Source organism: Rhopalosiphum padi, chromosome 1 (genome assembly GCF_020882245.1).
Source record: "Rhopalosiphum padi isolate XX-2018 chromosome 1, ASM2088224v1, whole genome shotgun sequence".
In the NCBI taxonomy this organism is placed as follows: domain Eukaryota; kingdom Metazoa; phylum Arthropoda; class Insecta; order Hemiptera; family Aphididae; genus Rhopalosiphum; species Rhopalosiphum padi.
In genome coordinates, this window is record NC_083597.1 from 14,348,431 (window position 1) to 14,361,561 (window position 13,131).

General features: G+C 30.4%; 2 protein-coding genes across 2 annotated transcripts; one reads left to right on the top strand and one right to left on the bottom strand.

Annotated features, from left to right (window-relative positions):
* Positions 1 to 802: 802 nt before the first annotated feature.
* On the top strand, positions 803 to 3,383 carry LOC132922892 (polynucleotide 5'-hydroxyl-kinase nol9). The gene is made up of 8 exons (XM_060986631.1): positions 803 to 1,339; positions 1,402 to 1,584; positions 1,661 to 1,877; positions 1,982 to 2,121; positions 2,211 to 2,409; positions 2,469 to 2,570; positions 2,632 to 2,771; positions 2,849 to 3,383. The coding sequence occupies exons 1-8, from the start codon at positions 1,024 to 1,026 to the stop codon at positions 3,061 to 3,063; spliced, it is 1,512 nt and encodes a 503-aa protein (XP_060842614.1). The 5' UTR covers positions 803 to 1,023; the 3' UTR covers positions 3,064 to 3,383.
* Positions 2,819 to 10,212, bottom strand: LOC132922886 (neuralized-like protein 4). Its single transcript, XM_060986617.1, has 18 exons — positions 9,739 to 10,212; positions 9,466 to 9,666; positions 9,169 to 9,397; positions 7,787 to 7,874; positions 7,281 to 7,733; positions 7,015 to 7,217; positions 6,550 to 6,961; positions 6,219 to 6,490; positions 5,994 to 6,160; positions 5,278 to 5,420; positions 5,110 to 5,203; positions 4,904 to 5,050; positions 4,653 to 4,817; positions 4,392 to 4,571; positions 3,872 to 4,325; positions 3,583 to 3,807; positions 3,440 to 3,515; positions 2,819 to 3,383 (listed from the first exon to the last, which is right to left on the bottom strand). Exons 1-18 carry the CDS (start codon positions 9,901 to 9,903, stop codon positions 3,176 to 3,178), a joined length of 3,882 nt encoding a protein of 1,293 aa, XP_060842600.1. The 5' UTR covers positions 9,904 to 10,212; the 3' UTR covers positions 2,819 to 3,175.
* Between the last annotated feature and the right edge of the window lie 2,919 nt (positions 10,213 to 13,131).

Sequence of the window (13,131 nt, forward strand, 5' to 3'; positions counted from 1 at the left end):
AAAAACGCGCCTCGTGTAATACCTCATAAAGTTATTAAACAATACGGACAATGTTATTGTACGTCGTTTAATAATAAAGGTGGTGTGGAAAATTACCTAACAATGTTATTCTTATCTTATAGTTACCTTGCATACATTTTTTTTTATTAAATACCAATTAAATAATAACTATTTATATCAAGAAATGAGAAATATTATAAACTTATTTAATAAGTCCATTATAAATTTAACATTAAAGGAATAAGTGGCCATACAATGCTTGTAAATAAGTATAGTCACCCTGTTAGGTTAATGGTTAGGTTTTAATGTACTTACCTATTATAATAAATAGGTATTTGAGCAAGTTCTTTTAAAAATTATATATAAGTTCTACATTAACATAATCGATAATTCATATATCGTGAATATTAGAATATAATGAAACGTTACTACTTATTTAAAACATCGAATCTAATATCATAATTAATGGAATTAGAGATTTTACTAACGCCATGTAACTTACTTATACTTCATACTATTTCATAATATTTTTAAAATTTAAATTGTTATTTAAGTATTTTTTTTAGACAAGTTTTTTAAATTACCGTCGATTTCTGAATGACGTGAGAGAAACTAAATTTTCTTTGAGGTTCTAAATGCCCAATGGGATCCAGTTGACGTACGTGGATCTACTTGTCGCGGGATCTAGGTGATACGTAACCGAAAAGAGATTGTATTTGAATAGTATCTACAACCATGATCATGGTTCGAACCTCGATGGTATCTATTTTATCGCAGACAAGTATAAACCACAAAATTGATATCATTGACACTTTACGGCACGAGTCGTGTCGCGTGACAAATAATATAATATAATAATCATTTGACATTTTGTGTTTACTGTTTATTGTGTTTTGAATTTGAACTTTGAACTACAGAAACCGTGAATATAGTTTAATAATTACACGTAATACTTATTATAATTGATACTTCAGTACATTCAATGCCAAATTAATATCACTAGGTAGAACTATAGGATTTAAAATGAAAGAAATATTTCAATTACCTGATACTTTGCCCATATTCTATGAATCCGATTCATCCGAAAAAGTGTTAATCGAGTTCAACGGCGAAGACGTTTTGTACATCATCGGGACTGTTGATGTCAGCGTTTTGGAAGGAAAGATAGAAACATGGGGTTACACAATGACCGTGGACACTCCAAAGACTGTATTGTATTCGTTAGGATTGCATGGATTGATTTCTATTACATCGGCCAATAGACAGAAAGCAGTTGTTATACTTGAGAAGAGCAGCCAAACCAACAAATGGAAAACATTTATGAATAAATATGTTCCCAGTACGTTGAAAGTCAAAATTAAAATAAAATTAACAGTATTAATCATTCAATGGATTTTTTAGGTTTTAATATGAGTGACATAAACGGAACTAGATTAACTCCACCTAAACATTTACTAGAACTAGAAGAGCAATTAGGTTGTTGGTTTGATTTGAGCAAAACTCCAATGTCTAATCAAAGACTTGTAATTGATGAACAATGTCGAGGTTTCTGTGATGAACTTCTTGATCGTCCTATTGATTTAGGTTAGTTTTATGTTGTAATATTCAACCCCATACACAACTTATTTACATATTTATAAATTAAAATGTTTCATAATAGGAACAATCAGAGTTTTGTTGGCTGGATACAAAAATTCTGGGAAATCAACAATGATGCGTTATTTCATAAATAAATGCCTTAAAAAATGGGACAAAATATTAGTATTGGACTTCGATATTGGACAAAGTGAATTTTCCATACCTGGGTGTATTTCAGCATTTATTATTGATAAACCGTTGCTTGGACCAAATTTTACACATTTAATGCAACCCTTAAAGTAATCTTAATTATTGCTAATTAGTTTTTATAATTTAATGAGTTTTTCAATAAAAATTATTTAAGTAGTAATCAATAATTATTATATTAAGTTTATGGTTTTAGATCATATTTTTTTGAGAGCAATGATGTTATGACCAATGTTCCGCTTTACAATGAAATTGTTAAAAAAATAGTCAATGATACCAAAACAAATGATTTGCAACAAATACCATGTTTTATAAACACCATGGGATTTGTTGAAGGTAAAATTTAGATCTTAATTAAAAATTAATAATAATACAAATTAAAAAACAAATAAATACTTTAATGATTTATTTTTATTTACTTTTAGGAGCAGGCCTCAAGATCTTACATAATCTCATATCTAAAACTAAACCATCTGATGTAGTACAGATTAAGTTCAATGACAATCAAGATTTAAACTTGCACTCAGAAATTATAAACGATAGTACAAGATCTTCTTTGTCATACAATCTTTGGTATTTTACGTCTACTGTTAAAAATAAATTTGCTAAAGCACCTTATCTACCGTAAGTATTACATAAAAAAATATCTTTCATAAATTGATGTAATATGTATGCCCTTATAGAAATATTGACAAGCGCATAAGACAACAATTGGTAACAGCATCATACTTCAGTAAATGTTTGGAAAATACAGATATTTATTTTAACGACATTGTCCCTTATAGGTATTAATTATTATGACTTATAAATTATAATAAACATATAGTAATAACATTTAATTTACAGAATTAATATCCGTAATATTAATGTCCAAATAAAGGATATTGATGAATTAACTCAAGATGAATCCTTAGATATAATAAATGCTAATGTGATTGCTCTGTGTGTAGCCAATCATACTAACTTATGTGAATGTGTTGGATTTGGTATGTATTTAGGTTGTTGTAGTCCTCAATAATAAACAAAAGATAAATAGTAGATAAAATTATTTGTTTTATTTTAGGTGTTGTTCGTATTGTAAATAAATCTACAGGCGACATATATATAACTACTCCTGTAACGCCAGATATACTAAGACAGGTCAATCAGTTCAGACTTGGTAATGTTAATTTGCCATACACATTTTATACGGAAGGTACACAAAATCCAAAATATGTTTGTATAAAGCAGGACAACATATTAAATGAGAATGTTACCAGACATTATAAAGTGATGTAATGAATGTTTTAATAATAATTGTTCCTTATTAATATTGAAAATAATAAAAAAAAAAATGAGATCAAAGTCTTTTAAATTCTTAAAACTAATCTAATATTTTACCTAATTTAATTTAGTTTATATCTCTATCAAATCTAAAATAAAGAGCTGTAAGTACTGTTTTAGTACCAATTTTTGGAATCACTAGTGATGAAATTTGATGACAATCAGTTCTGCTTGATTTCGGCAACAATTCGCCAATTTCAAATGAACCTTGTTCAATCATCAACTCAAAAGCTGCATGACACTGATACTGGTTATTGGTTTCAAGATCATAATATCTAATAAAACAGTGATTACAATAACTTTTTATACTTATAGAAAATATTTAACTTACCCAAAAGGTTTTATGTTTTGACAACATACTGTACGTTTTAAGTATGGGTAAAGTATTATGTCCTCAGGTTCACTATCTGTTAATGATATTATAAAATATAAACAGTAAAAAATTATTCAAAAAACTTTGCTACAAATGTTTACCTAGAATGGTTAAAATTCCATTATCCAAACAGTTACGAATCATCTCAAATGGTCTTCCTACATATGCTGACCGCCATTTATCCAAAGGTAAATTAATGAACTTTGGATGTTTTCGGAGTAAAAATTTGCACCATCCCGTTTCAATAGATAATTTATTTTCATCACATGTATACAAATTACATCCTTCACAATAGCATGTATGACCTTTTTCTAAGAAAAATACATCTGAAAAAAATAAAAGTAAAATCATTCTCAAACTCATCTTTATCATTATTTAGATTAAACTAACCTGGAATACTGAGGTAATCTCTAATTTTAGATGATAAGTTAAAATATTGACACTGTTTGAGACGAAGAGATTTTAATATTTCATTTTGTCTTCGCTCTCTTGTATCTGGAGTATAATAACCAGAGGTTTTCCCTGAGCGAATTTTCGACATTCTTAGTGTAGACGTACTTGCTTCGTCATCTATCCATCCAGCCAGTTCAGCTGAACGAGATCTGACATCATGGCCGCTTGCTACCAAAACATTTTCATTTGTCTTATCTGTTTTCATCCAAGTTAAATCAGCCAATTCGGTTTCTTCACACGCTGGACTTTGTTTTTCATCACCTTCAAAGTCAGCTTTCTCTTCAGATGGTATTGGTTGACTAGCGTCTTCAGGTAATAAGTCACATTCCAAAGGCATATTTGGGACAGGATCAACAGGCGACAAATCAATAAAGGGATTTACAATGGATACCTAGGAAGGTAGATATAATTTTTTAGTAAAATTTAAAACAAATAATAATATGTATGTATTAATTACCTGTTCACACTGTCCATACAAATCAACAACACCGTAACAATCAGCTGGTATGTTAAATGCAGCTACTCCAAAATCTATACGATTAACAAACAATTTTAAACGATTTTCTCCATCAATCATGATCCCAATGATATCTCCTGGTACACAATAATTCAAATCTGGACCATAATTACTTTTAATCTAATAAAAAATAAATACATATGTATGTATATATATATATATATACTTAAAAACTTATAAAGTTCAGTAGAAGATATTTACTTTAAGACCATCAAAATATACAGAATCACCAGAAATAATCCATGTGCTATCATATCCTTTTAAAGATAATGCTGTTGCTGGTGCAGAATTATTTGTACATGTAATCTTGGATACACCAATCATTATCGATGATTCCCATTTTTTATTTAATGCTTGGATTTCAATCTATAAGCCAATATAAATCATAACATGTAATAATAAATTTAATCAATATTAATCATACATATTTTGAAATTTAAAAATGTAAATACCTGGAACATAGAGTTTGGTAGTAAAATATCTGGTGTCATTGTTAACCCGTGATTATAACTTTCTATTCTGGTTGCTGTACGGCCATCTCGTGATAAACGTATATTGCGACCTCGCCAGTCATTAAATTTCATTAATTTAAATGTAGACTGTGGAGAATTACAAAATATTTTATTTTCTTAATATATTCCATTTTATACAATTTTACCTCATCTATAAAATAACTAATTTCTGATGAACAGCATTCGCTCATATCTTCATCTAGTACAGTCATTCTTTTCAAAACGTTAATTGTAGTATCTCTGAAATTAAGTAATTAATTAATTAAACATAAAGGCAACACTAATTTAAATTTTATAGAATAATTAATTCTAACACTTTAACTGATTCAGATATATCTGATGTATGTTCACTACACTGCGAAGAAATCATTTGCGCATTTGTTTTAGAATCTTGATCCGTATGTATTACTTTAGCCGAAATATGACAACCGTACAAATCAATTACACCATAAATAACCTAATATCAAATTAATATAATTATATTTGTAATTAAAATATTTATAAATAGTAAGAAAGTAATAGTATTTATAAAAGTACAGTAAACTCTCAATATGTCAAATTTCATGGGGAACAGAAAAAAGTTTTAGATAACTAAAAATTAAAAATATGGAGTCTTATTGTAATAATAGTTTCAAGGGGATTTTAATTTAGTTTAAGATAATGAAACATTTAGGATATCGATATTCAACATAATAAGATCTATTGTACTTGACTTTTGGTATAAAATACAAACCCCCCTGTGAATTGTGCATGATTAAGGTGTATTTAAGAGGTGTACAATTGTACATCATTTCTGGTACTTTAAGGAATAATGGATGGATGTAATGTAATATACTTTTATTGAAGAGAAAATTATTTGAGGGTGAGTTCAAGTAGTCAGTAGGTGGTCATAATAATAAGGAGGGCAAATGTTAAAAAATGTTTGTCTCTTCCAATTTTTCCAAATAATCATACAATTGCTCTAGTACACTTGCCTATTTTAGGGAATATTATACAGTACTAAGTTTAATATAAGAACTTTAAAAGTTACCTCAGGTACATTATATACAGCAGTTCCTTGATCATAGCCATTCACAAACAAATGTAATGTTCGATCTGCTGTATACTTTATACCAACTCTATCGCCTTCTCTCAGTCTATCTAAGCTTGGGCAATAGTTGTTCATGATTAATGATTGATTATACCATACTTGGTTGCCTAGAAAACATTTATTATTTTAATTTTGTAATTAAAACAATACAAATAATTGACATACCAGAAAAATACCACACATCTTCTTTCATATTTAAATCTTTAATATTAGATGGCAATGGAGTTTCTGGTAAAGAACTTACAACACCGATTCGCATACTTCCTGCATAATTTGTATTACATTTTACTATTAATATTTGAAATAATTCATTGGGTTGCATCTTATTATCACATATTAAGAGGCCCCCTTTGAAAGATTTTACTCGGGTCGCTATCCTATTATCTTCAATTAGATTTATGTTCTCTCCGTACAGATAGTCAATTAAATTAATATCTCTAAAATATAGAACATAAAATAAACATTATTTATACATAATAAAAATAATTCATCATACTTTTGTCCTTTAACTCCAGTTTCAGTCTGAACAGATATTGCATCATCCTGTGAGCAACAACTCGTGTCTGAATCACTATCATCACATCTAATTTCTGGTGGACTCTGAATAGTAACTTGAGTGCATCGACCATATATATCAATCACAGGATATAAATTTGGAGGCACATTGGTACAAGCTATCCCTTGATCATTTCCATCCAAAAAATAATTCAAACAACCATTGTTATGTCTCATTACACCAACCACCGAACCAACTTTAACTTTATCTAAATCCAGTGAATAATTATATTTAATTGCTAAACCATCTTTCATAACTGTACATCCAGATAAAACCCAAGTATCATGATCTAAATCTGTCATAGTATTTGGTAGATCAGCAGATAAGATGTTTGGGAGAATGGTAGTAACACCTAGAAAATATTTTATATTATCTATTATTTCAGTAATATACTAATATACTTACCAACTTCAATTGAGCCTGACCATCTATCATTAAGTTTATCCACACTAACAGAAAATAATTCACCATCTTGCAACATTTGATTGACTAGAACAATTGATTGACTAAATTCATATTCACAATACAACCTGTCAGCTGTACGACCACGTGATCCAGGAACTATACGTGCATTTTTCCCATGATTAGGAAAGAATCTAACATTATTTCTATGATATGAAATAAAAAAAATTAATATAAATTATTAATATAATTTGTAAAATATTGAATACTTGTATGGAGAAATCTGATCAACATTATCACGACATAAAGTAATTTGTGCTGCTTGTCCATATAAATCAACAACACCGTACACACCCGTTGGTATGTTTTTAGCAGCCTCTCCTTGGTCTATGCCATTTACATAAAAGTATAAAGAGCCATTTGATTTTACCATAGCACCAACACGGTCCCCTACTCTTAATGTATCTAAATTCACTCCATATTGATTGACAACAGTAATGCCATTATGCATAATTCCAACACCGGTCATCATCCAAGTACCAGAATGTACATTTGTCATAGTTAAAGGATAGTCAATATCCCCTGGACTATGTGTTGTTACACCAATTTCTATTGATCCTGCCCATTTAGTGACTAGACGATCCAAACGTACTTCAAATAATTCATTTAAACGCAATGGACGTTTAGTCAACACAACACCATTATTAAAATCATCTAATGCACTAAAATTAAAATAATTAATAAATAAACTGATTAATAGTCATATTATTCTTACTTTGGCCTATAAGCAACAGTATTATTATTAATGACTAGAGTATGTGCACCGCACATTGGATGGAATTCGAGTAAATCTTCATTGACTACTGAAACAAAATAAACACAGTTTTAATGTCAACTAAAACAAAATATGGTATAAGTATAATCAATAAGGCAAAGCTGGGCAAAAAAGTTAGAAGTTTTTTTTATAGTTATAAATATAAATTTAATAACCTATTTGTTCAAAATATATTAAGTATTGCATAATTATATCACTCTATGTCTTGGTACCTAACTTAAATTATTGGCGTCAATAGAACAACTGATAATTTAATTAAATATTTTAACTTTCAAGTAGGTTTGTAGGTAATAATTCCCTATTTCTTAGAAACAAAGTGGAATATCAGTCATTAGAACACAGAATCAGGCGCTTAGCCAGGGGGGGGTGTTACAGGTGTAATAACACCCCCCCTTAGCCGTGGTATACATAATATTTTTTTATCAAGATAAAGATGCATCATGTTATCAATTTTGTGTGTGTAACTTTTCAATTAATTTTGAATAACACCCCCTCTTAGAAATTTCTAGCTACGCGCCTGCACAGAATACATGGGAGGATAGGCCTACCGGGAAACCGCGGCATTTCCTGGTGGGCCCCCCTTCGTGTTTCGGTAATGGGGCCCTTTTTGGACTTATTTTTTTCATGTGGGGGTCCCTTTTTAAAATTTCCCGGTAGGCCAAAAATGGCCTATCCGCCCATGACAGAATGTATTTCAAAATAAAAAAATATATGTACAAGCAGTACGATACTATATTCATTTATGGATATCTATTCTATTGGCCATTATAATTATAGGCGTCATGGTTAATGTGTAAATGTGTATTACAAGAAATAGGTATAAATAATATAAATAATTGATAAGAAATAATATGAGTATATAAGAAAAAATGTTTTACTATAAAATTGAATATACTCAATTTTCATTATTGATAAATTATGATCAATGATCATGATTCATGGCTCTAGAATTCTAGATACTAATAATCGGCCTCAGCACTCAGCAGTTTTACAAAACATATGGGTTGTTTGAAATTTACTTAAAAAGTAACTTTTTATCTTAACTTTAACTTTCTAACTAGTTAGTGCCTAGCTTGGCAATAAGCTGCCACTTTCTCAACCTTTAATCCAAAAGTATTATTTTCAATTGATAAAAAATTCTTAAAAATAAATTACCACATATAGAGGTATAGAAGTTCTAATTGTTTTAACATCAATGACCAAAATATTACAATTTAAAAATAACAAGACAAGTAATTTTGACTTCATCATTTTAAGCATAAAAAATACTTCGAGTTATAGATAAAAACCATGCTTAATTTATTCTAATTAAATAAACTTGCGTTGATTTTCATTGGATAAGGTTAATGAATTGCTTAGCCTTGTTAGCAAATTTTTTTCCTCATTAACATCGCGATCAACAATAGTAACTTTAACCGTTCTGCCATACATATCAACTACACCCCATACTTTAGAAGGTAAATTTGAAACAGCTACTCCTTGATCAAGACCATTGATGTAATAATGTAGATCACCATTTCGCTTTCGTATTAGACCAATGCGATCGCCAACCTATAACAGAATATAACAGATTTAGAAAAAATTAATATCCATTATAATATTGACAATATTATAAATACTTTCAAATCATCCAGATTGAAATTTCCATATTCCCGTCTAATTCCTTTACCATTGGCCAATATACCACGGCCCGACATCATTGAAGTACCAGTCCTCAAATTAGTCATTGTTGATGGTATGGGAATAGCTCCTGGATCGTGAATAGTAACACCCACCTCAACACTACCACTCCACTTGTCTACTAGTTTATCAATGCGAATCTGAAAATCAAATAATCAAACTTCATAACAAATATGTACTGCATTTGGGTTTGATATAATATTTATCTTTACCTCAAACAATTCATCGTCAAATAAATTTCGATTAGTCATGACAACGCCGTTATTAAATTCATCATATGCTCGCAGCCGCTTAGCTGATCTATTGTTTGGTGATAGTTTCACTAACGTACCACACCGTACATGAAACCTCAAACGGTCGTCCGAGCCAGACTGCATTTTGACTTCTAACACCGACAATTATTTAGTACCGTTACACGCATCACGTTGACTTTTTTCAGATTTAATTCCCAAAACCAAATGTTCGATCGATTATTACCGCACAGGGTTACATATCTCGTCATTCATCCGTAATTGAATGAAAAAATAGGACTGTACATTTGTTTGCTAGTTTTGTAATGAAGAAAACATTGATTGTAAATCGGTATTCGGTGAAGAACTGGAAAAAATGGGAAAGTTGAAACTTAAAAGTTGAAAATGCCGTCTGGGCGTCTAGCTCTAGCATCGGTAGCATCTAGTATCTAATATCTATACTTTTATCAGTTGTTGTCGGCGAGTACAGCAGTCGTAGTGGACGGGACATGATTTATGATAAGGTTATAACTGATTAGTGATTTGCACACAGAATTCTGTGATTTGCATGTCGTTTTTTCCTTCTGAGTAATCTAACTCTTGTTCTATGGTTCTGAGTTTCTGACCGAAGTCTTATATTATTGCTTATTACATATTATTAGTTACCTATTAGGCATTAGCTTCTTACGATTATTAAAGAAATCTTTAATTATTATTCTATTTCTGTACTTTAATCATTGCTCTGACCCAAGCGTGCACGCAGGATAAAATCCCACCAGGGGCAAGATCAAAATTCTAAAACCAAATCAAATACCATAGAAATCGGGACTCGAGAGATTTTATAATTTTAAGCGACTTGCAGTAAACATTGTAAACTAACTAATACATTCAAGATTATATTTTTAAAATATCTAAAAATATTATTATTTTTTACTAAACTCCATAAGACCATAAACGAATCTCAATAAAGATATGTTGTAATATTATGTATTAATAATTATGCAATATGCGTTATCCCTGACTTAATTTCGAAATTAAAGCCATTTAAGTACCTAAGCCAATTTGGTATTTATTACTTGTGATACCTGACATTATTATTCGCAACTGGAACTGGAAGTCGTAACGTTAAATTACCCTATGATTACGCACTCGGTCAACTCTTCCCACTAGAAGGAGATTAAAAGGCTGATTCCTCAACCAATAAGTCCATGGGATATACATTTTTAAGGTCAACTCCCATTTTGCAGCCGTATTTATTTTTTGAGTAACTTAATGAAACTTAATGTTAAAATTTAAAAATGACATAGGTACTATACTTAATTATATTTATGTATTAATTCATTGGCGTGTTTACGGGAGTGGCCAGGTAGACACAAGCTCCCCCCCCCCCCCGGTGGACTGTGGCACCAACAAAATCATGCCCGAATAAAAAAAAAAGTCGTGCTATGTGTATCTTAGTAAGATAATCTTACAGTACCTTGTACCTAATTATAGATTTTTATTATTTGTTTTATATTTTGTAATTTTTTAATCTTGTAACATAAAAAATAAATATTTCTTCATGTCTAAAAAAAAAAAATAAGTCTTGCGATTTAAAAATTTGTTGTGCCCCCTCGGGGCTCGGTCACTAAATTCTGAACACGTCTATGCAGTAGCGGATCTGAAGCTCATTTAAGGAGGGGGCGAATTTGTATCATAGATTGATAGATACTACACTCTGTTCAGCGAGGGAGCATGCCACAGCCCGACGAAAATCGGTTCGTTTTGCGCATCCATGAGTTTATGACTTATGAATTTCGTATTCTATGAATGATCAATATAATATATAATTCAAGTAAAAAAAAGCCCAGGGGGGGTAATCGCCACGTCCCCCCCTCAAATCCGCCACTGCGGCCTATGATACAGTATTTATGTACAATTGCATACGCTATTATTATGTACCTTTTATAGTCATTAATAAAAAAAAAAAAACAATAATTGCATAATAAAAGTTTTGAACAAGTTAAAATTATTTGTTGTGTTTAATTGAATAACTAACATTGTCCAAATAATCAATTAATTTCATTTACGGAGGATCGTTTTTCACTCTTTCCTTAAGACAACAAATTCTTTGTTCGAGCTTATTGTATGTTTATGTAAATTCTTTTAGCTTGTTTTCCACATTGGAGAAGATTCATGTCAACCTCAATTTTCAGAATTCAGATAATACGAGTATAGTAGGCACTAAGATAGTAAGATCGTTTCAAATGATAAATATTTCATTGTGTCTATCACTTTATTCATAAAATCATAACCATGTGTCCATGTTTTAAAACTAAAATAATTTAAGAATTATGCGACGAAGTGGGTCGACGATAAAATGGGATTAATTTGGCGGCGAAATGAAACGGAGGTAGGTACATGACATCATGTGCTATAGTATGCTAGAACTCGCTAAATCTTCCTAACAACTATTACTTAAAACCATCATCGTTTCCTTCACATCAGATCGCATGTTCCAAGTTAGAATAAGAACTTAGCTTTTCCCAACCTCAACTTCAACAGGACACTGGACTACTGGAGTCTTTCAAATTTCAGTCATTGGCCCAACCCTCTTCGACACCTATTGCCACGATATCCCGACTCCCCCCAAATTCCCAACTGGCGATGTATAAACAGATGAGTAGATGACACAACTATAATAAAGTAATAAGATACCTATCTCCCAGGAAAACTCAATTCAAAGTATTGGATGTTCCTACTTTCCTAGACGAAAAACTAACATGAAAAATGCACTTATACAAAAAACTCACGCAAGACTATGTAAGAAATAAGAATGAGCTCCCTTTATCTCTCAGTTGAGGTAAGTACAAAAAAATCTACGTTTTAAATAAAATCATCAATCCTACTATTTACGATATACCTCAATTATTGAAGGTAGTTATAATTATATTATTATAATTACCTTGCAATCATTCGCGTTTATTAGTCACATTTGCTTGCATAGTACCTATGTTATTCTTATTATTAACTCAGTACCAACCTAACCTAACCTACTGGAGTGAGGATGCTTATAGTTCATTACGTATATATTTTTTATATATTTAAATACTCACACACATATATGTATAGTCATTTACTTATTTGTTGTTGTTGTTTTAATCCATTAACAATGATAAAATAATTTTATATTAGGTATACCTATGAATAAAGAATAATATATAATAAAATATTAAAATATATAAATCGATAACCAGCCTAAAACCTACAGGTTATAATTATTAGTGTTGTTATTACAATACAAATACAATAGTCAATAATATATTTGTAGCAAACTAGGAACAGTTCGGGTTCGATAATTTTTTCGTTTCAGCCAGTGAGCCAACGGATTCAGCA

Bases quoted from the DNA above. Each gene is read 5' to 3' on its own strand.
- LOC132922892 (XM_060986631.1), top strand. From the start codon at position 1,024: ATGAAAGAAATATTTCAATTACCTGATACTTTGCCCATATTCTATGAA. The intron at 1,585-1,660 runs GTTAGTTTTATG...GTTTCATAATAG, and splicing joins TGATCGTCCTATTGATTTAG to GAACAATCAGAGTTTTGTTG. The intron at 2,571-2,631 runs GTATTAATTATT...TTTAATTTACAG, and splicing joins AACGACATTGTCCCTTATAG to AATTAATATCCGTAATATTA.
- LOC132922886 (XM_060986617.1), bottom strand. From the start codon at position 9,903: ATGCAGTCTGGCTCGGACGACCGTTTGAGGTTTCATGTACGGTGTGGT. The intron at 5,421-5,993 runs GTAACTTTTAAA...ATTTGATATTAG, and splicing joins CTGTATATAATGTACCTGAG to GTTATTTATGGTGTAATTGA. The intron at 4,818-4,903 runs GTATTTACATTT...ATTGGCTTATAG, and splicing joins TACCAAACTCTATGTTCCAG to ATTGAAATCCAAGCATTAAA.